The 23,418-nt window shown below is 46.2% G+C and overlaps 1 protein-coding gene across 4 annotated transcripts in view; it reads right to left on the bottom strand.

Moving 5' to 3' along the window:
* The window catches only part of PHC1 (polyhomeotic homolog 1), a 44,876-nt gene that overhangs the window by 2,852 nt on the left and 18,606 nt on the right, over nt 1-23,418 (bottom strand). The window contains exons 1-15 of one of the 4 annotated variants that reach the window (XM_073789055.1): nt 19,061-19,328; nt 16,118-16,275; nt 14,904-15,014; nt 14,017-14,097; nt 13,377-13,526; nt 12,496-12,651; nt 6,548-6,803; nt 6,314-6,466; nt 4,134-4,921; nt 3,420-3,567; nt 2,969-3,180; nt 2,253-2,367; nt 1,292-1,400; nt 934-1,084; nt 239-470 (exon numbers count right to left, since the gene is read on the bottom strand). In XM_073789055.1, the coding sequence (XP_073645156.1) occupies nt 239-470; nt 934-1,084; nt 1,292-1,400; nt 2,253-2,367; nt 2,969-3,180; nt 3,420-3,567; nt 4,134-4,921; nt 6,314-6,466; nt 6,548-6,803; nt 12,496-12,651; nt 13,377-13,526; nt 14,017-14,097; nt 14,904-15,014; nt 16,118-16,231 (2,776 nt within the window). In that variant the 5' untranslated portion in view covers nt 16,232-16,275; nt 19,061-19,328. Of the gene's footprint in view, nt 1-238; nt 471-933; nt 1,085-1,291; nt 1,401-2,252; nt 2,368-2,968; nt 3,181-3,419; nt 3,568-4,133; nt 4,922-6,313; nt 6,804-12,495; nt 12,652-13,376; nt 13,527-14,016; nt 14,098-14,903; nt 15,015-16,117; nt 16,276-19,060; nt 19,407-22,607; nt 22,659-23,418 lie in introns of those variants that run through there. The other 3 variants (XM_019926045.3, XM_073789056.1, XM_019926044.3) reach the window with 3 other exon arrangements.

Below are 23,418 nucleotides of genomic sequence, written 5' to 3' on the forward strand. Positions count from 1 at the left end.
TTGCAAAATTACGGACATAGCAGAGGACAGTCAACCCAGGAAAACTGGGAAACCAGGCTGTGGACAAAACCGGAATAAATACCAAGAGTAGAGCCTTCGTCATACCATACTTAAGCCTCTACTGCTTAAGTCCGTTACATTTCCAGTTACAAAAGCCCCTGTGGGATGACCTAAAGAAAACTGTAGGAAAATGAAGCAATATAGGTGACCTGGGTCCTGGTGGACAGGCCTGCAATACCTTGTAGAGAAGCAATAAACTCATACACCTCCTCTACGCTCCAACGGCTAGGATTACTGGACAGGAACACAGGGTTGATGCCATGTAATTCTGGTGTAGGCGGAGCTGTATTGGGGTTCCCCAGGTCACGTTCTCCATGCCCTGCTCGCACGGATAAAGGCCCAGGAGATGTTGGAGAGAGTGCTTCATCGTAACTGGAATTATCTGAACCCCGGCTAGAGTCCTCTTGACCCTACAGAAAAAAACGCAAAACAGGTCACAAGTAACAGTGTCATGAGGTTTCCCTCTCCTTTCCCCAGCCACCCTGGGTTTGGATTACTATCGGGCACAGAGGAAAAACTAATCTTAGCACAAGTGAAATAAGCTGTACTTCACGTGCAAATGCCCGAAGTCACCAGTCCGCTCTCGAGTGCCTTTCAAGTATGAACTGTATCCCTCTCTCGGCTCTCCCCTTCTACCAACGACTGCCCTAGATTTTCCCTCCTCAAACACGGCATAAGGATTAACAGACAGGCAACCAGTAAGGTGAGAAGAGACACAGGTCAGGATCTCTTGGAATTTGGAGTAAGGCAATCAACGCAAAACCGGAGTTCTGGTCTCATACTCATTTTAGCTGGGCAAAGGAACTGCCCCGTGCGGAAGAGGAAGGAAAAAGGCCCATTTCTGAGGTAGTGCGCCCCGCACCGGCAGCTCACCCGGTGACGCTTGCCCTGGATCTTGGCACGGGCGATGTCGGAGGAGCTGCGGCGGGGTCCGCGCCGACGAACGCGGGCATAGTTGGCTTCTTGAAACTCTTTCATTTTTTTCCTCTTCAGCCGGAATTGGTGGCTACAGCTCACATTATACCTACAGGTCGGGGCACGTACAGGAGGTCATGAGTGCTACCAGAGAGGACCGCCTTGCTCCCCTGCACTAAATGTGAACTGGGATTTTAAGGGCCGATTTGGGGAAGGGAATGAAAGCCGAGGAGACATTAACTATGAGCCTTGAGCAGATCCTAGGGAAGGGGTGTAAGGTTAGATGGAGGGGGGTGAGGCGGGGTGCCTACAGTACCTCTTTGCGCAAGTCATGGAGCAGAATCTCTTGGAGCCGCGAAACTGCTCTGCAGGGGCGTACTTCCCACAGTACTCACACTTCAGGAGGTTCGCCTTCTTATCGAGCTCTGAAAACAAGGCAGCGCGGGAGGGCTGCATCGGTTTCTGCTGCCACTCAGGCCCCCATCAGGCCCAGCACTGGACTCTAATTACTCTCAGGGTTCCCCCCAAAGACCTACTCAACCTAATTGAGAATCTCCCTAAAACAAAGTTCAAGATCCAGAACCGTAAAGAACTGTCCCTCAAGAACATCACAGTCTTCCTAACCTTAAGCCAGACGATTTCCACTTTAAATGACTAATATTATCCTGACTCATAATCTCAGATTTCAGACAAGACTGCATTTCTGAACAGGAGAGAGGAAAGGATTACTTAATGCCTGGAAAGACATAAGACCTCTCTCCCACAGAAGTTTCCAAAAGCAGGGGGGGAAATGTGAACAGGACTCCTTAACATGTAGTACAGAATCTAGAATAAGGAGAACTGGAAATTAAGATATAGCCTGTTTTTTTTTTTTTTTTTTTTTTTTTTTTGGCCGCACCCTGCAACATGCAGGATCTTAGTTCCCCAACCAGGGATCAAACCCGTGCCCCCTGCAGTGGAAGCGTGGCATCCTAACCACTGAACGGCCAGGGAATTCCCAGAAACAGCCTATTTTAGATCGTCTTTTGAAAAATATATCCTCATAGTAAATAATTCAACAGATTACTAGCTTGATAAAATTCCCCTTAATTCTATCCTATGGAACAACTTTTGTGTGAGTCTACGTATTCTGTTATATGATGTGGCTTCTGGTTTCTCAGCGTGGATGGACTTCACGTAATTCCCACTTTAAATAGATAATTCCTATTTTGCACTAAGTCCTCAAACACATCTCCATCAGCCTCCTTCCCCAGATGGGTCTCTAAATAAATACTTACCAGCAGATGGGCTGTCCCCACCTAAGGGGCCACCCGACTGATTCTCATTCAGCCCTGTCACAAGGCCAGTCTGCAGTGGCTTCTCAGACTCTTTCAGTAACTGAGAACAACCCACCTGTCCCAGAAAAAGGTTAGTTAAGTTAGCCTAATTCCTTTCTGCTTCCCTATAGCTTTCCCCACCATTTTTCACCACCATGTCTCTGCCCAGAGTTCTGAGTTAATGACCAAGTCCGATGCAGAGAAAACCATTTTCAATATAGCAATCAAAAGCCTCTAACTGGCTTTTTTCAGATAAGCCACTGGAGAACAGGTTCCTACCTGGGCTCCCTATTTTGTCCTTTTCCTTCCTAAATTGTAGGGAACATACTAGGAGTCAAGATACCTGTGTTCTAAGTCCTGGTTCTGCAACTCATGGTATCCAGAAAACTCTCTTAACTTCTCTACCACAATTTTCTTCACTATAAAACAACCTAATTTGTCTAACTAAACACGACAGCTTTAGAGGTCACTTTCTTCCTTTTCTTCTCCTCTTCCCAACATTTTCACTTTCTAGTCTACATATTCTTTCTTCTCTTCACTTCCTTCTTTACAACTAACCATACAAACAACAGAATTGAACCATTCGCTAATAATTAAATAGTTCTGAGCCTTTTGATTTCGTGGAGTTTGAAAAGACAACAATCAGACCAAGCCCCACCTTCTGGCCCTGCCCTCACCGGAAAAGGTTCTGCTCCTTCCTGGATAACGAAGCCTTCGATGATGTGGGTGAGAATCTGGGGCTTCACAATGGCCTGTGGGGGCTTGGAGTCACCCATCTGTCTGGACACCATGGCCAGCGTGGGAGGCGGTGCTGACGGGGCAGGAGCCAAGGCTACTACATCACTGCTCGGGGCACCAGCATTCACACTGGTCACTGGTTCAGCTTTGTCTGGAAAATAAACACAAGATTCAGGGACAGGTAGGGGATGACCTAGCTGATCCATCTATGAGCCAGGTCAGCCTGATCTTCCACAGTAATACATGTTCCCTTTTGATCATTCACCCTGGATTCCCCGTGTTTGGATCTACTCCACCAAGCCTACTGAGGCAGAGTGATCTTTCAGCTCACTCAGAACTTTCCTCTAATTTCTATGTACTCCAGCAGCACTGCAGAAGCCAGTTACTCACCTCCAAGACCGCCCTTCTCCTCCATGGCCTTCGGGCTCTCTACTACCGGAGACGCCTTCGCAGGAAGCATTGAACTCAACGTGGAGATATCGTCTCTCTCCTCCTCTGACTCAGCCTTGCGTTTGACAGGCAATGTCTGGGGTTTGCCCTATAAAGTGAAGAACAGGAAAGAAAAGATTTATGAGTGAAGGGTAACAAGAAAACACAATTATTCCCATACTGTCAGAGAAAATTTTCTTAGTTCTAGATTCCCCAATTTGTATACTTCCCACAGTACAGTAAAATTTCTGGTCATTCCCAAGAAGTGTAACTTCTACATCAAGACAAAAAATACATTTTCTCCAGGTCCTCACGTAGACCTGGAGACCCTGGGTTCATCAACAGCCCAACCACTAACTGTTGTTTTTCTAAAAATCAATTTTGGTGGTTAAGGCTATATCTTGATATAACTTAGTACAGGTCCAAAAACACAGAATTTCAGTGGCAAATTTAGGAGTATGAACTTCAGGTATTATCTACACTAATGTCTCCCTCTTACAAAAGGAAGAAGTGCGTGCCAGGATCTTAACCTTCCATGAACATGTCTCTCTCTTACAAAAGAAGCAGTGATCAATACCAGTATCTTAACCTTCCTAACTCCTTATTTCCCTCCTAAATTAAACTCAGGTCCTCTCGAGGATGATAGTGCCCTCAAAGCCATCAGGCGTCACTCACCGGCAGGTGCACAGACTGCATGTAGAAGGCGGCAGGGACCTGGGCCACAACAGGCGAGGAGGCGGTAGCCGCCCCCTTCACCACATGTGCCGTCCCCTGCACAGGAGCCAGGGTCATCCCCGAAGCCAACGCGGGCGGGCCCTCCTGCAGCGCACCAGGGGCCTGGGATGAAGGTGGCGAAGAGGCCACGTGGGCCTGGCCAGGCTGCACTGTGCCTGTCATCCCCCGGGAAGCAGGCACGGCGGCTGCCAGCTGGGCCAGCCCCAAAGCCTGGGCCTGGGCTGTACCTGGCTGCCGGGTGCCTACGACTTGCACGGGGATGTGGGGCGGAGGTTGCTGGGTGGCTGACATCTTGGCAGCCCCCAGCTGAGGAGGCTTGACAGGGGCCACAGGTGGCTTGGACTGGATGGGGACGGGGGGCTTGGGGGCTGGGTCAGGAGGGAGCGACAAGGGCGAAGACTGCAGCATGGGCTGGACAACCAGAGTCTGGGCTGGCTGCTGGGACTGCGAAGGCGGGGCCTGCTGGGCAGGGGGGCCCTGCGGGGGCGGGGGGGCAGGGAGGGGCGCGGCCTGCTGCTGCTGCTGCTGCTGCTGCTGCTGCTGCTGCTGCTGCTGCTGCTGGGCCAGCTGGAGGTGGGTGGCCGTGTGCAGCAGCTGCGCCTGGCGGTGCGGGAACTGCTGCTGGTGGTGGATGGCGATCTGCTGCTGGATCACCACCTGCTTCTGCTGCAGGTGGATCTGCTGCTGCTGCTGGATCAGGGAGTGGGGCTGGATCTGCGTGTAGGTGGCTGCGGGGACAGCCCCGAAGCGACAAAGAGGGAGGGGGGCAGAAAATCAGCAGTAGCCCCAGGAATGGGAAGCCAGAGCACCCTTCCGAGGCGGACCCAGATGGCGAATGGAAGGCGAGCCTGGAGGGGCCCGGGCGGCTGCTTGGCTCACACTCCTTCCTAGTCTGACGTTACCAACTACCCCAGTCTTAAAGGTTTCCAGGAGAGACCACTCTTGCTCGAGCAGTTAACAGTCCTCGGTAACTTCTTGCATTTATCTGACTTTTACTTTTTTGCTCTACTTAAATTCTGTTACTTTGCACTCAGCAAGGACAACGGCGGGCCCATCCTCTCCACGATTAGACTCAGCTCCTCAAGCACTGAGGCCATGTTTCATTCATTTTTACATCCCTAGAACCCAGCCCAGGGCCTGACACATGAGAAACACTTAGCAGTCACTGAAATAATAAACGTCCACAGAGGTAAAGATACCAACATCTTCCCGTGAATGCCTCGGTCTCCAACATTTATCAGTTTGGGTCACCGCCTATGAGAAGATGTCTTACGAGTCAGCAGCTGCGAGCTCGGACTTTACCCAGTTTCCTCCACTGTAAACTAGAGTTGGGATCTCCCCGCTCCATACTCTACCAGAGCGTCCAGAGGATATATGTGAAATGAAAGCACTTCGGTAACAGAAGTGCTACAGTGTGTAAATACTAGGTATTAAACTGATAATTAACTGTTACATTTTGTGAATACATTATTCAAATATAGCAACAACTAAAGAACTAGAAACAAGGAAGGCAAAAATAAACATTGCCAAGTAAGGTGCACACATCTAACTCTATACACAGTCTGAAATCAAGAACTATTTGGCGTTATTACTTATTCTTTTTTATCCTTATCATTGATACAGATGATCACAAGTTGACTGTATTAAACCATGGCTCTATTTGCTCATCCTAAGTGCTCTAAGGCACCTATACAGCCTCTGCTCTACACTGGGCCAACTAACCAACATTAAACACATCCCTTATGCTAAACTGTAAGCTCCGTGAGCAGAGGAGTCTGTTTTTCAAAGGTGTGTCCCAGCACCTCCTAGAACATAGTAGGCAATTCAAAAAGAACCAAGTGAATGAAGGGTTCGAGTGAGTAAACTGAATAACTCAGGACCTAAGAAAGAGAGGACAAGGCAACTTGTAAACTGACTGCTGCCTGGTGGAAACAGACAAGATCCATCTCTGTTACCTGTCGTCCTGTCTCCCTGGACTAATATGATCAAGGTTGATGAGATTCTCTTTCCTTCCACTAGTCCGGGACCAAGACAAGCAGGAAAAATGGCAAAGATATGTACTCTGACGATTTCAAACAAGTCCCGAGAGAACAATGACATTATGAGAGGTGACAGCTTACCTGAGCTAATAAGGGTCTGGCTGGGAGCAGGTGTGGCTGTCCGTGTCAGGTTCATGCCCACGCTCTGCTGACCAGTCCCATCTGCTTCTGCCTTCTTGGCCGCTGCACTTTCTGCTTCTGTCTGGCTGCCCTGACTCACAGTCACTGCCTGGGCTGCAGGCAAGGGCTGCACCACTCCTGTGCCCTTCCTGGGACAGCTCCCACCACCACCCATTCCTGAGGAAGGCAACTGACCCAAGCCCCCAGGTGTCTGGCCACCTGGACCCATGGACCCTGGGATGCTATTCCCACTGCCTCCACCAGCTTGACTAAGGTTGAGGGACTGGCCTGAGGCCCCAGAGGAAGCCTGAGCCACAGCGAGGGCCTGGCTAGAGGCCTGGGAGAGGCTGGAGACAGGGGAGGCTCCAGGAGGAATGGCCTTCTGAGCAGAGCCTTGCATTTGGGGTCCTTGGGCTGAGGCCTGTTGGTTCCTGACTGCCAAGTTCTGCACCTGAAAGATAAGAAGCAAAAGACAGACTGAGAAAAGGGGAACAGGGGGCACTCAGGGTAAAGATTTCTGTGACTGATTCCGAAGCAGTGACGACAGCTACAGATATTCCACAGCCCCCCTCAACTCGTACCCCGTCCTATACAAACGTACACAGTGAAGGCCTTCCCAGGGAGGGACTCAAGTCATATTTGATTTTTCAGGCTCCTTCACTCACTATCAAATCCATCATCTAGTTTGGTTATTTTATTCCTTCAAAATGTCTCCGATTTTCCCTTTCCTCTCCATTCATTCATTCAACATCTACAAAACATCTACTATGCTTCAGGTACCACACTGGATACTGGGAATGCAGAGATGAAAGACACGAGCCCCTGCTTTTAATGAGTACTTTCTACTAAAAAAGACAAGAAAACCAAATTACACTATGCACAGATAGGCACACAGTGCTACACGAGCACAGAGAGGAGATTAACTCAGACTAGGGAGATTAGCGAAGACGTCCTAAAACAGGTGATGTCTGAGCTGAGAACCAACAGGTAATAGTGAAGGCAGGGGTTTGAAGACATAGGTGACAACACTGCAAGACCACTGAGCCAAGAAAGAGCACAGCATTTTTGGAAATTATAAATACTTCATTATGTTTGGGGTGAACTAGAGGAAATGGCAAGAAATGAAGCTAGGAAGGTAGGTTGAGGCTAGAAAGAGACAGATCTCGAAGGGCCTGGTGTGTTAAAATAAAGAGAGCCTGAACTTTACTTTGGAAACAAAGTTTCTCCATCTTCTTTGTTGTTATATTCCCAGCACCTAGCACAGTGCCTGACAGATAGTAAGTGCTCCAAGGTATGAACAGAGAGAAGGAATGATGAGCACTTAATGGATTACAGGAAGCCACTGAAGAATATGCATCAGAATCATCGTGATCAAATCTATAGTCGAAACTATTCTTTTAAACACTGCTGATGAAAGTATAAATCAGTACAACCACTTTGGAAAACAGTTTGGCATCATATCCTAAAGGTGACTATTCACACACACTCTAATAACCCAGGAATCCCATAAGAGAAATGCTCGCCGTATACAATGGGTGGCTTGTGTTAAGAATGGTCACAGCAGCACTAGTCATGATAATAAAAGCCTGGAAACCAACTGAATGGCCATAATCAGAAGAGAAGATGAATTAAGATGTGTAGTATATTTACACGATGGAATATTACATAGAAATCAAAATGAATAAAGTACAATGACATACAACAATACAGACGGATTTTGACAATAAGCTATTAAGAAATCATTCCCAAAAAGACTACACACAAGTACCTTATAAATTTAAATATAAATTAGACGTATGTGTGTGTGTGTGTATATATATATATATATATATATATATATGAATGATATGGTATCTGGAATTTGCTTCTGAATAATCCACAGGTGAAGGGAAGGGGGTCTGGAGAGATTGGCCACATGTTTATAAATGCTGACGCTGGATGGTTAAGTACATGGAGATTCATATTTCTTTATATTTTTGTTTATGTCTGAAATGTTCCATAATAAAAGTACATTTTAGAAATATACGTAAAGGCAATAAAACTATATAAAAAGGGACACAGGGAAGGATGAACCTAGGAATCATGGGTAAGGGGAGGCAGTGGATGGAACTGGGGATGGCTTATTACATGATTAAAACTTACTGAGTAAATATTTTTAAAAAGTAGACCATTGATGAGAGGAGGCCATGAGCCAAGGATTATGATTTATCAAATTCTGTACACCAGAGGTACAATTAAAAATAATGTTACTAACAACATATATCTCCTTATTAAAAAACTTATTCTGTTAGTAATGTGGGAGAGGATTAGAAGTAGATATGGCTGAAGTCAAGAGACCAATTAGGAAACTAGTACAGTAATTCAGGCGAAAAACAAAAAGAACCCGAATTCAGACAACAGTAATGAAGAAGAAGAGGCAATAGCTTCTGAGAGAGATTTACAAGAATCATCAGGATTGGGTGCTGGGGCACTTATATACTTCTTACCTTTTCTAACCGGCTTCCTTTCCATAATGGCTATTTAAAACTTTCCTCCTCTCCTTGTACCTCAGAACCACTTCCTCTTTCCCCTGTCACTGTTCACTCCAGCAGAGACAATAAAACCACTAGATGTGCGCGATGCTTCAGCAGTTCCACCAAACCTGCCCCTGCACCTGCCCCCGTCACTTACCACCCCCTCTCCCTCTCCTTCCTCCTCGCCAAGGGCCGTCCTTCTCCAGGCTGAGGGTCCCATCCCCTCCTCCTGCTTCAACCTCTCCTCTACTGGCTCCCTGCCATCACCAAGCGGAACCCCATTCCCAAGCCCAGCTTCACCCTCCTCTCCTGTTCTTGCTAATCTCTTAATAATTGTTTACAACCACCACACCGACTCCCACCACCCAGTCATTCCTCAAGTCACACCACTCCTCTGGCTTCAGCCCCCGACTCCCCTGGAAGGGCTCTCCACCCACAGACCTAAGTCCAGCTCTCCCGCCCTCTCCACTGAACTGGACAGAGGACCCCCTCCACTTTCATAACATTCGGCTCCCTTGTCTTCGTGACCCTGCACAATCCAGATCTTGTCTGTCACTCTTGCCTCCTCCCCTCTGCCAGCCCACCACCCTCTACTCCACCTGGAGCTGCTCTATTTTCTAAGGGCTCATTCTAAACCTCGGGGCTCCAGCTTGAAGGATTTTCTCTTCTCGATCCGTACCAGCTCCCCAAGCGGTTTCCGGTGCTTGACTTCTCTTATTATCTCCACGCACACTACTCCTGTCTGTTCATCTCCAACTCAGTCAGACTTCTCCGAGCTGAGCACTGTGTACATCAGACTGCTGACCCGAGACCTCCTCGTGGGCGGCTCACAAGCACTGCTAGGTCGGCACATCCTCAAGTGAACTTCACCCTGCGTCCACTTCCCGGCATTCTTCATCGCATTCACAGCGCTCCTGGCCCCTCAGGCCATGTCAGATCCCAGCTCTGGCACCTCCCCCCACTCCCCCATCCACTGGGTCAGGCCTCCCTTTCCAATGATCTTCGAAGTTTTTCTCCAATCTACTCATTTCTGTCCATCTACATTGCTACCACCTAATCCAAACGTCTTCCCCCTAAACTCTTACAACACTGTTTTCCTCCCTATATTCACACTCACACCATTTCCATTTATCCTCCAGAGGAGCCAACATAGTCCTTAAACTAAAAAAAAAATTTTTTAAACCCTCAAGTCTCCAAGTCACTGCCATTTCCCACTGGCCTTCACACAGAGCCCCCAATCCTACACACAGTCCCCAAGGCCCTGCAAGATTAGTTTCCCCCACCTCCCCAGTGCCATCTCCATCCCCCAGCGCCAGGCTCCAGGAACACGGGTCTTCTTTTAGTGACTCAAATATACAAAGTCCCTTCCCTCCTCAGGTCTCTGGACATGGGGGGGGCCCTGCCTTCACTCTCATTCCATGTCTTCCCCTGACTAACTTCTACAGGCCCCCATTTAACTGCCATCTCCTCGGGAACGCCTTCTTGACTTCTACCCCCATCCCAAGGCTAAATTAAGTCCCTTTCTATGTTTTCAGAGCACTCTGTACTTTTTTTTTTAATATAAATTTATTTATTTATTTTTGGCTGCATTGGGTCTTCGTTGCTGCGTGCAGGCTTTCTCTAGCTGCGGTGACAGGGGGCTACTCTTCGTTGCGGTACGAGGGCTTCTCGTTGCGGTGGCTTCTCTTGCTGTGGAGCACGGGCTCTAGGCAGGCGGGCTTCAGTAGTTGCAGCACATGGGCTCAGTAGTCGTGGCTCGTGGGCTCTAGAGAGCAGGCTCAGTAGTTGTGGCGCACGGGCTTAGCTGCTCCGCGGCATGTGGGATCTTCCTGGACCAGGGCTCGAACCTGTGTCCCCTGCATTGGCAGGCGGATTCTTAACCACTGCACCACCAGGGAAGTCCCAGCACACTGTACTTTCTAATGAAGCAATCACTAAACTATTCAGGTGATTATCTGTTCAATGTGCTTTGATGATGTGTCATCTCCATCAGTCCAGTGATCATGACCTTGGACATTCAAGGCCAAGGAACGTCTGATATCTGATCGTAATGAGGGCTAAACTCTTAAAAACACTCACTATGCTGTGTCCAGGCACTCTTCAAACGCTTACACACATCAACTCCCTTGGGCCTCACAACACACTCTGAGGTAAGTATTTTATAACAGCTATTTAATAGATGAAGAAATTGTGGCTAAAAATGTTAGGCCATTTGCAGGGGTCACACTAAGTCATGGAGTTGGAATCTGACCCAAACATCAGATTCCCACTTTCAACCACTGCTCTGTCCGTCCACACACTGTGACACACAAATATCTGATGAATAAATAGATGGATAAATGGAAGAATTGCTATGGAAGCAGGCTCCACCTCATCCTCTGATTCCACAGTTATCACTGTAGTCTAAACCAAAGGCCTTACCTTGTAACTAAATGACCTCAGCAGTTTCTTAGCAGGTCCCCTCACTTCTCTTTCTTCTCCAGGCACGTGTTCCTAAATGATTCTTTCTCAAGGAGTTTCCTGACCCTATCAATCTGCCTTTCAAGCCAGCAGTGCCACTGCTACCTGTGAAGTTACCTGGCTTTCAGACTTCTCCCTAACAACGACCTTTCCAGCCACAGGCCTGCTGTCTCCACTTTATTCACTCATCCCCAAATCATCTTCACGTACGTGAGATAGGCCTTTACACATACTGTTCTCTCTCCAGTGTTCTTCTTACCCCAAATCAAATCCTACCCGTCCTTTAAGAATCTGTTCATGTTCCTAAAAGTCACTGAAAAGAAATGCAGGCAACTCTTCCCTAAACTGCTGCATCACTCAAAGTTGGTACTGTTTACTTTTGCACTTCTTTCTTCTCTAAGCTCTTTGAAGACTTGACTCATTTTTCAATCCCCCAGTTTCTAGTATATACCTGAGCACATCAAAAGAGAGAGCGCAATATTTACTTGCTGACTGATAAACTAAAAGAATGAAACGAGTACTATGAGATCCCAGTTTGTATCCCACCCGTAAGAAGCTAAAACATTCAGGCTCTCTATATATGTACACACACACACACACACACACACACACACACACACACACACACACACACACACACACACACACACACACACACACACACACTGGAGATAAGGCATGGGAAGCAGTGGTGAGGAAGACTTTACTGCGAACACAGTGAGCGGAAACAGACTGCTGAAGGTTGAGAGCTACAGTGACTCATAAAGACAAGGAATCAAGTGTTTTGCCAGTAACTCAGCCAGGTCAGCTTCACGTGTGTCTAACTAGAATTCCCTCAACCATCCCTTATCTTACAGAGACAGTACTGCAAGAAGAGAGAACTAAGACTTCCTGAATGAAACTGAGCCATGGAGGGCTAAAAGAAGGGTAAGGACATATGTGCTGTATTAAGAATAAGGCTTCCCACATCCACAGGGCTGTTTTCAGTCAAGTCTACTTCCCTTCCTAACTCAAAGAACTAAAAAGGTGTAAGGTATTCAAGTTCTACAGAAATTTTTTTTAAAAAGGATTCTGAAAAGTGGTAATGGGGTGGAAGGGTGGGCCCTGGTCCGAGGCCATTCCCTTCACCCTCCCCAGCGTCAGTCCACAGGTCAAGTGGTCGCCACTGACCTGATCGGCATCTGCGTGAACTCCCGGAGGCTGAGCAGATGGCGCCTCCTGCTGGACCGCGGCCACCGCCCCGTTGGGCATCAGGATGAGCTGGGAGGCTAGAGGCACATTCCGGCCCAGGGTCCGGTTTACCTGCAACAGGTTTCCCAGCTGTGGCTGGCAAGGAGGAGGAAGAGGACGAGCAGAGGGAAGAGAGCAAGAGGAAAAGAAGAGAGACAGAAGAGACGGAAGGGAGGGACCACAAGACAAAATAAACAGAAGATACGAAACAGCTAAGCCCTGCCCCTTTCCACACCAACCCAGGAGACCCTTATTTTCCACGTGCGATGAAGCATCCGAAGAAAACCTAGAACGTGTATAAAACTATACACTGATAACAAAGAATCAAACGTCAAAGAAGTTGAGACAATGAGGATTGTGGAGCAAGTGTCTATATATAGTAAGCAGACAGGCCAAGACATAACACTTAGGATTCGTGTACTTGAGTCATAGGTTTAAAGATTAAACTATTATCTGACGCAAATTTCTCAAATACTACGGTGAACATCTTCTAACTTAGGATCTCAATAATCTGCAGGCTACCTGTAAACACTAAGCATCACTTCTAGAGGTTAAGTAAGGCAGAAGAAGCAGATCAGCTTGTCTTAAAACATCTGGGTAACCATGATTAAATAAAACAGCTTTCACTCTGGGCATTCCCTGGTGGTCAGTGGTTAGGACCCGGCGCTTTTACTACTGTGGGCCCGGGTTCAATCCCTAGTCGAGGAGCTAACATCCCATAAGCTGCGTGGTATGGCCAAAAAAATAAAAAATAGCTTTCACTCAATAAGACACAGGACATTTATGCCCCTGGGGCAACAGCGACTGTGGCTTTGGCTTACCCGTAGATACATCTGGGCCTGGGACTGGTTGAGGGGTGGGGAGGTGGTGTTCCCCAGTAGCACAGATTGGGTCAAAGTGGTAGCACTGGGAGAGCTCACACTCTGGGATCGGCTGATGAGCTGGGCGGCCGACGTGGTGGCCAGATTGATCTGTGTGGTACAGAAAGGAACCAGGACTCAGGATTGGGGAGAGGTAAAAGGAAATATACACGACTGACAAATTCAGACTGATGCGGTCAAGAACAGAGTATCTCACTTTCACAGAGTCAGGAGGAAATGAATAATACCTTGCTATCCATTACTGTCATCTGGCTACTGGAGGGTATCACCAAACCAGTCCCTAACCACCAGCGTAACAGTTGAGAAGGCAAAGGAACGAAACGGAACCGACCTTACTTCTCATTCAAGGCTTTGCTACCGCCTACGCAGGATTTTCCTCCTCCTTTCTTAGATCTCCTCGTTAAGACTCCTATACAGATCCAAGCTGGTTACTTTCCATTTTACTAATATTCTCTACGTAAGGGCAGTAAATACCATTGACGGCTCAATAAACACTCTCAGACCAGCAGCACAAAGTAGTTTAACCCAGAGACAAAGACCCAGAGAGGAAAGCCCCTCGGAGGGGAGGGGCAGTACTCACGGAGGCCTGGGTGGTGGTGGTCTGCTGCTGGGCAGGGCTGGTGTTTGGGGAGCTGGCCTGCCGACTGGCAGCAATCGTGGCCTGTTAGAGGGGAAAGAAGACAAGAAAGAGCAGAGACAATGAAGGAAAAGGCTCTGAATCTGCCAGTAATAGATCACAGGCACAAAATATAATAGAGATCTCAGGTAAGAACTGAGAGCCTCTACTATGGAGCAAGGACCAGTGTCTTCACAATCCCAATTACCCTCATGTTGTCACATATGCTAACCCAATAACTCCCACATACCCAGCCGGGGCAGGCAGGCAACCCACTCTCTTCCTCCCACTTTCTTTTAGCTGCAAGAAACTTTGGTCAGGTGACGTCATGAGTCACTGCTAAGTCCAACCCAGTGCTGCCCAATCAATACAAATATAATACGAGCCACATATATAATCTAGTATGAACATTTCTCGAAAAGTGAAGAGAAACAGGAGAAGTAAACTTTAATAATTTACTTTATTCAAGCTGATCTATCTCATTTCAACATGTAACCAACATAAACAAACTACTGAAATTTTTTTTTCACACTAAGTCTCTGAAATCCAAAATCTTTTCGCACACCTCCGTTTGCACTAGCTGTATTTTAAGTGCTCAATAGCTACCTGTGGCTAACGGCTACCATACTGGACGGTACAGGTCTAGCACAAAGCCATGCTACCTCTAAAAGGTAGTTTCCCCACAGTTCTTACTGACAGCCCAGACACTAAGGTCCCTTCAGCCTCCTGCAGGAGGACAGGAGGCAGAGGAGACTGTTTCCAGCCTGGCTCAGCGGAGAAGGTAGCGTGCCCCGACCCACCTGTAGTGCCTGTTCCCTCCCTCCTGGGCCAGCTAGCTGCTGACCTCTCACCTGCTGGACGGCAGCCAGGCTGTGCAGCTGGGCATTGCTGAGCTGCTGCTGGAGCATGAACTGGTGGAAATACTGAGCCGCGTTGGGCTGACGCTGCAGTGCCTGCAGAGCCTAGGAAGAAAGAGCGGGGATCAATCCACTTAGAATGAATCACTCCTGGGACTTGCCTGGCGGTCCAGTGGTTAAGATTCCTTGCTCCCAATGCAGGGGCACGGGTTCGATCCCTCGTCGGGGAACTAACATCCCGCAAGCCGCATGGCGTGGCCAGGAAAAAAAGAAGAATCACTCCTAACTCCTATTCTATGGAAATCACTGTGATCCTCTGAAAGGGACATGTGGGAAGGAGGGAAACAAAGGAAGATGGGTATCTGGTTAAACTGTCAACATCTGATTTGTCCATTTTTATATCAGAACCAGTAAGTCCTTAAAAAGTAGACAAGCAGTTAATTCTGCTGTGCTCTATTCTTGAAAAGTAAAGCAGTGTAACTCACATGAACTCTTATTTCCCAAAAGGAATCTGTTAATATACGATATAACAAAGAATTAGGACTAAACTGGTTTGAAAATAAATGGGATGTTGATTAATGTAAAGAGAAGAAGAAAATAAAAGACCATATTCTAGGGATACAATAAAGGTGACAGAATCCTAAGGGGTTGGATACAATGAAAAATAGAGTAAACGGTCACTTATGAAAGACTGTATCAGGTAAAATTTTCAAGTAACTGGCATTTTCAAACACCTACAGCATAATACTAATGGGTGTTTATCAAGATGATACTGGTAATTCAGTTTTAACATTAACTTCAGGATACTACTGTATTCTTTTTAATAATTAGGACCAGTCTTAGGATATGCATAGTTATTCTAGTAGCTAAAATATTTTAAGTAAAAGTTCTTAACTTCCATTACTCAGGATGATTTTCAAGAAAGACCAAAAATTAAAAACCTGACAATCCATAAAGAGAAATGGTTAGTTAGAATCTAGCAACATGAACTGAATGGCATAAAAACCTTAAAGACTGAATCTCATTCTGCCTCCTTGCTCAAACTGTTGTGAACTCCTAAGATTCTCAGAACTGGAAGGGACCTTAGTTGTCACCTAATCCAACTCCCCGCGTTTGCTGGAAAGGAACCAAGGGCAATTATCTTCCTGCATCCTTGCCCACCCCAAGCCAATGCTCACAGATCACAGCCCCTCAGAGCTAAGCCTCACCTGCACTGCTTGCCGTTCGTACAGTGACATCTGAGCTATCTGGGGCCGAGAGCTGCCCCCAGAGCCGGAGCTCCCATTGGTGGAGTTGGAGCTCTGCTCACTCTCAGTCTCCATGATGGAGGTCCAGGGAGCCCGAGGCTGGCGCTCCGACTCGAGACCTAGATGGAAGCAGCAAAGGATCCAAATTTACACCCGATCTCAAACTACTATTTCATGTCATTATTCAAGTTATCTAAGAACCTTCCTCTTCTTCCATAAACCATGATTTCTCCAGTTTAATAACTACCAGATCTTCAATATACTCTTATAACCATAACTTCCCCACACCACCTTTTAAAGCTAAGCAGTGTCTCAAAATAAACAACTTTTACCTATTCCCTCATGCCCTTAAATATAAAATGGCCAGAATGTAAGGCGGTTCCTCCTAATAGTAAGGCCACCTTATATCCCCATAACACTTTTAAATAGTTTAAAATCGTCCCATTTAAAATTTACTGTTATCTCATCTCTCTCCGCATGTGCAACACCATTATCAGCATTATCTTATTAACAATGGTCACCATTTACTGAGAAGCCACTAGGTGCCTCCTCTCACTGGGCTAGGCTCTTCAGCTCCATTATCTCTCAGTGCTTTACAGTAAATATAATTATCCCCACTTTACAATTGTGGAAATGAGGTTTTCTGAAGTTAAAGTTGTCCTAGTTAAGTATCAAATCTTTACACTAGGACATGCTTCTTCAAACCAAAAACAATCTATGATTAAGGCAGTGTCACTCACTTTGAGTACTCACTGTCATCATTTTATGGAGGAGGGGCTTAAGATACAGATACCAATACATTGAATGCATCATAGAAAGGCATAAAACTAGGAGACAGAAGAACTAGCCTACAGCCCATATCCTCGAAGAGCTGCCTGGTTCCCACTCAGGCTACTTGTAACACCTTGGACATGTCACTTTCCCTTCTTATAACCTCAGTTTCCCTGTTTGCAAGGAAGGCTTCACAAATAAGTATAATACATCATTTTAACAAATGACTTACAGGTATTAAACACAGTAAAGACAACAATGAAAATCTTCAAGAAAATAAGATTCAACTTTTGAGTCCACTAAAGTAGTCAGAATTTACCCTCTGGGGTCTACACTAAAATTTGCAAAAAGACATGAAAACATTGCTAAGAACCAAGCAAAGAGACAGATGAGAAGTAGGAAGAAACATGCCTTTGAAGCAGCACTAAATGACAATAAGGTTTTTTTGTTCATTCTTTTTTTCCCCCTTTTCTGTTAAACCTAAATACTATATTGTCTACTTTTGAGGCGTGGAGCCGCTATAAATATCGGATCAGCACAGCACAATTTGGTTTTGGAATGTAAACATCAAACCAGAATTTCTGCTAAGGGGTGTCGACAGTTTTATTAGGGTGGATCTATTTTAATGACTGCATTCAAAACAAACAAAATAAACAAAATCAAAACGCTTGGGCTTGGAAATAAAGTTGGGGAGATTTTTTATGATTCCATTCCCAGTATCATCTGATTGCATCGTTATTCCCCAAGAATTCAGTTGCACAGGAATAGCAAATGTTACTGCAAACACGGATATAACCCAAGAAGTACACAGAAGAAATCATACTGGCTTCAAGTCTAGCCTATCTTCTCCCCACATCTTTTGCCAAAATATTAAAGCACTAAACAGATACAGACCCATGAATCCTCATTATCAGCATGTGAAGAAAAAAAGTGGGTAAGGGTTAGAGGCAGCACGGCACAGCTGTATAGATCACCGGACTTAGTTCACTGGACTCAGAGACAGGAGGAGACCCTGGAGGGGACATTAATTCCCTTCATGGGTGAAAATGCTAATAAAACGTACGATCCCTCATCTCCCCCCAAAATGGAAGTCTTATTAATTTTTCAGAGTGAGAAACAGAAAAGAGGTGGAAAGGGACCAGCTTAAAGTTTTTAATAAAATCAGGAGAAACTGTCATCAAAACCAGGATTCCTGGATCCCAGGCACATAAATCTATTCATTAATGATCAGTGTTGGGACTGTAAAATTAAATACAGAAAGTGAAGATAACAAAAAGTTTGGGAAGCACAGTGAATTTAAATTTTCAGAATTTAACTGGAAGAGAAGCTGACCCATAGAGGTCCCCAAAGTAACTAAACCACGGTCATCCTGAAAGGCAGCATTTGGGCGTGTGTGGTTGGGTTGGAGCAGACCTTTGGCAAGGAGCTGGAAGAGGATATTGAAGTGGACCTGGTACTCGGCCTACCGAGCCAAGAGTTGGAGGAAATCAATTTCCCCAAGCACGAAACTGTCTCGTAGGAAGGATGGGGCATAGCAAGGGGGGCGGGAGGAGGGGGGTGGTTCGGGGAAGGCTGTGCCAAAGAAATGGAAGCCATGTGAAGAAGAGGGAGAGGAGACGCCCCAGGGGTCCTTGTTGTACCTAGAACCTGGATGAGAACGACGTTCGCAAGAGGGATCAATCACACCGCGGGACGGGGGTCGACTGAGCGGTGCCAGCAGTGAACCGACCCAAGTGAGCGGAGAAATGTGCTTACTGAGAGCGGGGAGACAGACAGAAGTCGAGGAACTGGAAGCTGAGGAACCCAGCGGACCAGAAAAAGCAGGGAGATAACTAGACAGCATGCTTGGATGGGAAAGCCAAAGTCAGAGACGGGAAAATGAATGAGAGAATGAGCGGTCAGAAGCAACTAGGGTGACGGACGGACAGCAGTGAGCACAGCGAAATGAACAGAAGAGCGGGAGGCTGGACAGGCAGAGGGAAGGACCGCAGAGCGAGCGCCAGAGGTAGGCAGGGAAAGACGCCGGGGGAGGTACCTGGGGCGTTCCACAGCCCGAGGTGGCGGAAGAAACATCCCCGCGCAGCCAAGCCCCCGGAGGTCCTGCCCCTGCCCGGCCCGCGGCCGCCCGCTTACCTCCGCGCCTGGCTCTGCACCCGAGCGCTCTCGGGGGGGCGTCCACCTCACGTGCCGGGGTCCCCCGGCGCCGGGCTGGGCGGGGGGCTCGCTCGGCCTCCGCGGCGGGCTCCCCTCGCCTCCTCCCCTTCCTGGAGGGGCGGGGGCGCCGAGAGCGGGGTGGGAGGCGCCCGGCGCGGCCGCGGCTCCCCGCCCCTCCCGCCGCTCCGGGTGCGGGCCGGCCGCGGCTCCGCCAGGCCTTCGGGGCTCGCTCGGGGCCTGTCACTTCCTGCCGGGCCGAGAGGGTGGGGGCTGCAGGCCGGGGGCTGCGGGCCGGGCTGGAGGAGGGGGCTGGCGGGGAGGTGCTTCCGGGGCAGCCGGACCCCTCCCCCGTCCCTCCCCCTCCCCTCGGCGCCCTCCCCCCTCCCTCCCGCGAGTCCCTCGTTTCCTGCCGGCGCCCGTTGCCATGACGACGCTGCTGCCAGGCCTCCGCGCTTAGGCCCCGGGGTTTTTTGTGTGTTTTTTCCCCTCTCTCGCTCTTTCTCCTCTTTTTTCCCCTTCTTTCTCTCCGAGTTCTGCTCGCCGGTGGGAGGGACGAAACGGAGAAAGTGCTGGCCTCTAGCGGGGAACTCACCTCTCACAGAGAGGGAGAGGGAGATGGGAGAAGGGAGGGAAGTGACGTGGAAAAGGGGAAAAAAGAAGGTATTTTTCTGGAGCTTCTGGGAATAAGGGATAGAAAGAAAGGATCAAAGAGACCAACAGGCTGAGCGGGAGAAAACCAAGCAACAACCCTAGAGAAACGGCAGACGGGAAAAGGAAATAAAGCCGAGGAAAGGAGAGAAAAGGACAGAAAAAGATTGAGGAAAAGGAGAGAGAATGTTGATTGTTTCATTCCTCATCCCTCACCTCCACTCGGAGAAGGCGGGAAAGCTGTACAGAAACAGTAAACCCGTTAGGAGTTGACATTCCTTTAAAAGCAACAGCCCAATATAACTTGCTTTGAATAACACATTTCAGTCTGTTATTTCAGGGATTTGGGTGTGTGTGTGTGTGTGTGTGTGTTCTTAGATTTAAATATGTATGTAAAAGAGAACGACAGAAACAAGTGAGAAGGCTAGGGGTATAAAGAGAATAGAACAATGGGGCTGTGTTTGGGAAGGCTAAACATTTGGTGAAGCTGTGGCCTTTGTCATTTTTTATCAGTTTTTAATTCACTTAGTCTTTGAACATTCGGCAAATATTTCTAGAGCACCTACTATGTGCAGCCTCGGTTCTGAAGGCTTAGATTACATCAGTGCACAGAAAAAAGATAACTGCCCTCATTAGCCTTTACGGATGGGGCGAGGGACTGCCTTGTGGATAAATAAGGTTGTTGCTTTTTCTGATATTATCGTGGTTGAGTAACTATTCTTACCTCAAGTCTTTTCCTAACTTCTGTTCTAACCAGTTATTTTCTCTGTCAACCTGCTCTTCATTCTCTCCTTTAAAAGCCAAGGCATGATCTATTTTTAGAAAGAAAATAGAAGTATTCTCTTTGTTTATATATTAGATCTATTTAGATTTTCATTGAGAGAGGTGTGTTTGGGCACCGGGCCCTTAATTTGTGGTAGCCAGATTTATGGCAGAGAAAAATCTCAGCCAAGCTTCTAGGAACCAGTCAGACAGGTATGTGAAGGAAGAAACAGGAGGGCAGCCAAAGGACTGGAAAAGCAAAGACATGAGGTGTGGGGAGGTGAAAAGGTACGTTGCCAGGATGGATGACAGCTTTGGCTGAGGATGAATTGAAAAGATTCTGGCAGAGAGAAGTCATGGTAAAAACTAGGTAAAGCATTAGTCATTTAATTCAAACCTAGATTTTTGGCATGCCAAAGAAGTTTAAAGCTCTCTTTCGTAAGCTTAGAATGGATATAGTGAGCCTAAGCTGACTTCCTGGCACCAGTGAAAAAGTTCTATCTATAGACAATTTTTAGATTATATGACATTCAGGTCAAGGAACATTATTCATGTTTCTATGGGAGAATTATCACTGTGAAGTATTTAAAGAAGTGTTTAAACATATCCCAAGGAGAAGGAATCCAGATGCCAGAGGGTATGCACTCATCTTTCCAATAGCCTATGGGATTTCGTACCTGGAGGGTACATGGCCATTTCAGCCCCCATTAGAAGTGGAACAGAATCACTACTATTGCATATAATTTCATTCCGTCTCTAAAGATTTTTTTTCCCCCCTGGGTCATGGACCCCTACATCTACTAAAAGTTATACATTTAGATGATGTTAGGGGATAAGGTAGTGATGATGTGTAATTTTGTTGAATTTCTGATATAAATCTAGTCTACAAATACTCTGTCACAAAGCATGCTGTATTGATTATGGGCCATTATTTTAATTTTCTATGTTAAAGGCTTGTATCCCTCACTTCACAGTAATTCTTTTCAAGTTCATTTCTCCCTCCAAGGCAGACCAGACTTCCAGGGTCATAAGTCTAACCAATTTTCCAAAGACAAATTCAGCTTAAAAAAGAAATTTATTAACAGCAAAGTGAAGTATTAGGAAAACCTCCACCCAGAAGGAAATCCTTGTCAAAGACTCTATCAGCTTGGGAAATACTGAAAACCTTATCTAGACCTAAATAGAGCAGAACAATTTGTGATTCCTAGAAAATCTTCAACTGACCTTTCTTTCTTTCTTTTTTTTTTTTTTTTAATTTGTGCTAACCTTTCTCATTTTCATTTAATGATTATGCTGGAATTAGCCTTTTCTTTTTCAAACCAAATTGTCTTCTGAATAGAAGCCAAATAATTTCTTTACTCTGCATAACACTGCAAAGCCATTAGCCTAAATAGGTGAAAAGGAAATGCATTCTATCTGGTGTGTAGAAATGGAAGCCCTCCCCCTGCAAACTTTTCTGAATAAAGAAAGATCAGGACTTGAAGGAAATCAACTGTTTGGCAGCAAATAAAACAAATAGAAAGTAATATAATTTTGCACATCAACTGAACATTGAATAAGCATTCTTCAAGCTTCTCTTCTAAGCCCAGCAATGTGCAATGAATTGTGAAGGAAGAGAGGTGTTACTGTCATGTATTTACAAATAACCAAGTAAGTAAGCATGTGTGATCTCATTTTTATGCAAATGTGGATGGGAGGAAGTAGGGGAAAAAAATCAAACTTTACTTTAACCAATTGTGGATGTGAACCTCCATACACATCCCACCCCTATCCCACCACAATTCTGTATGCCACTTCTAGGTCTAGTTGGGAGAAAATGAAGATTAAGAAAATTCACAGATGCTAATATTTTAAAAGCAAAAAAAACCTTTAAAATTATGCAAGCCCCTCAATTTTAAGTGGAAAAAATTGAAGGCTAAAAGATGAATATAGAAGAGGGGCATTTCATAATCCCTGGCAAATAGAAGATATCCAATAAATACTGATTAACTGAATTAATTTTCTAGGTGCTTGCCCTTCTCTGAACTGAAAAAAAATATGTGGAATTAAAAGATATAAGAATACCTCTCACACAGTGAGAAGACACTGTCTTAGGAACCAGGAAGATGGGTCTTACCAGACACTGAGTATGTCGGCATCTTGATCTTGGACTTCCAGCCTTCAGAACCTTGAGAAATAAACGTTTGTTGTTAAGCAGAAAAGAAAAAGAATTCCTCTCACTTCTCATCACTAATACCCATAGTGGTGTTCAGGACACACTACCCCCAAAATATAGCATCTTGGCATATTGAGTATCTTAAGCTGAAGGAATTTGAGAAAATGACAGAAGCAGGAAAGTCAGTCTGATCTCCTTCTTTCCTCTCTCTTCTTCCTTAAAACAGATCATAAAACCCTCATGTGAGAGGTGCCCTGGGAGGGAAGGAGAATCCTTATCTCTGAAGACAAAAGGACACAAAGAAGAATCCTCACAGACAGGCCTTGCTAAATTTCGCCCAGTCGCTACAATCACCTCGTACTCTTTAACCTAGTTATCCCTCCATGCCTGTCGCAGCTTCATCAAACCCGGCCTAAAAATATACCGGTCTGTTTCTTTGAGTCTTCATCTCTTTATGAAGTCTCCCGTTTCACATCAGAATTATACTAAATAAATCTTTTGAAATAAATTTCTAGGCCCAAGATGGAACTACTCCTGCCCTCTCCATAACCTTTTCTGGTAGCTATTGTTAATCCTTAATTTACAGTTTATCCTTAATTTGAAGCTAGGAAGTTCAGGTAAATTGCTCAAAGTTCATGGGAGTTGTAAGTAATTGAGTCAGAATTTAAATTCAGGTCTGTCTGACTCCAAAGCTCAACTACATCACGTCTTTCAGTGTGAAAAATAGAATAGTGCAAAAGATCTATTTAAAATGCTTAGCACACACATAAAC

This window comes from Tursiops truncatus, chromosome 11, assembly GCF_011762595.2.
Source record: "Tursiops truncatus isolate mTurTru1 chromosome 11, mTurTru1.mat.Y, whole genome shotgun sequence".
NCBI classification, from domain to species: domain Eukaryota; kingdom Metazoa; phylum Chordata; class Mammalia; order Artiodactyla; family Delphinidae; genus Tursiops; species Tursiops truncatus.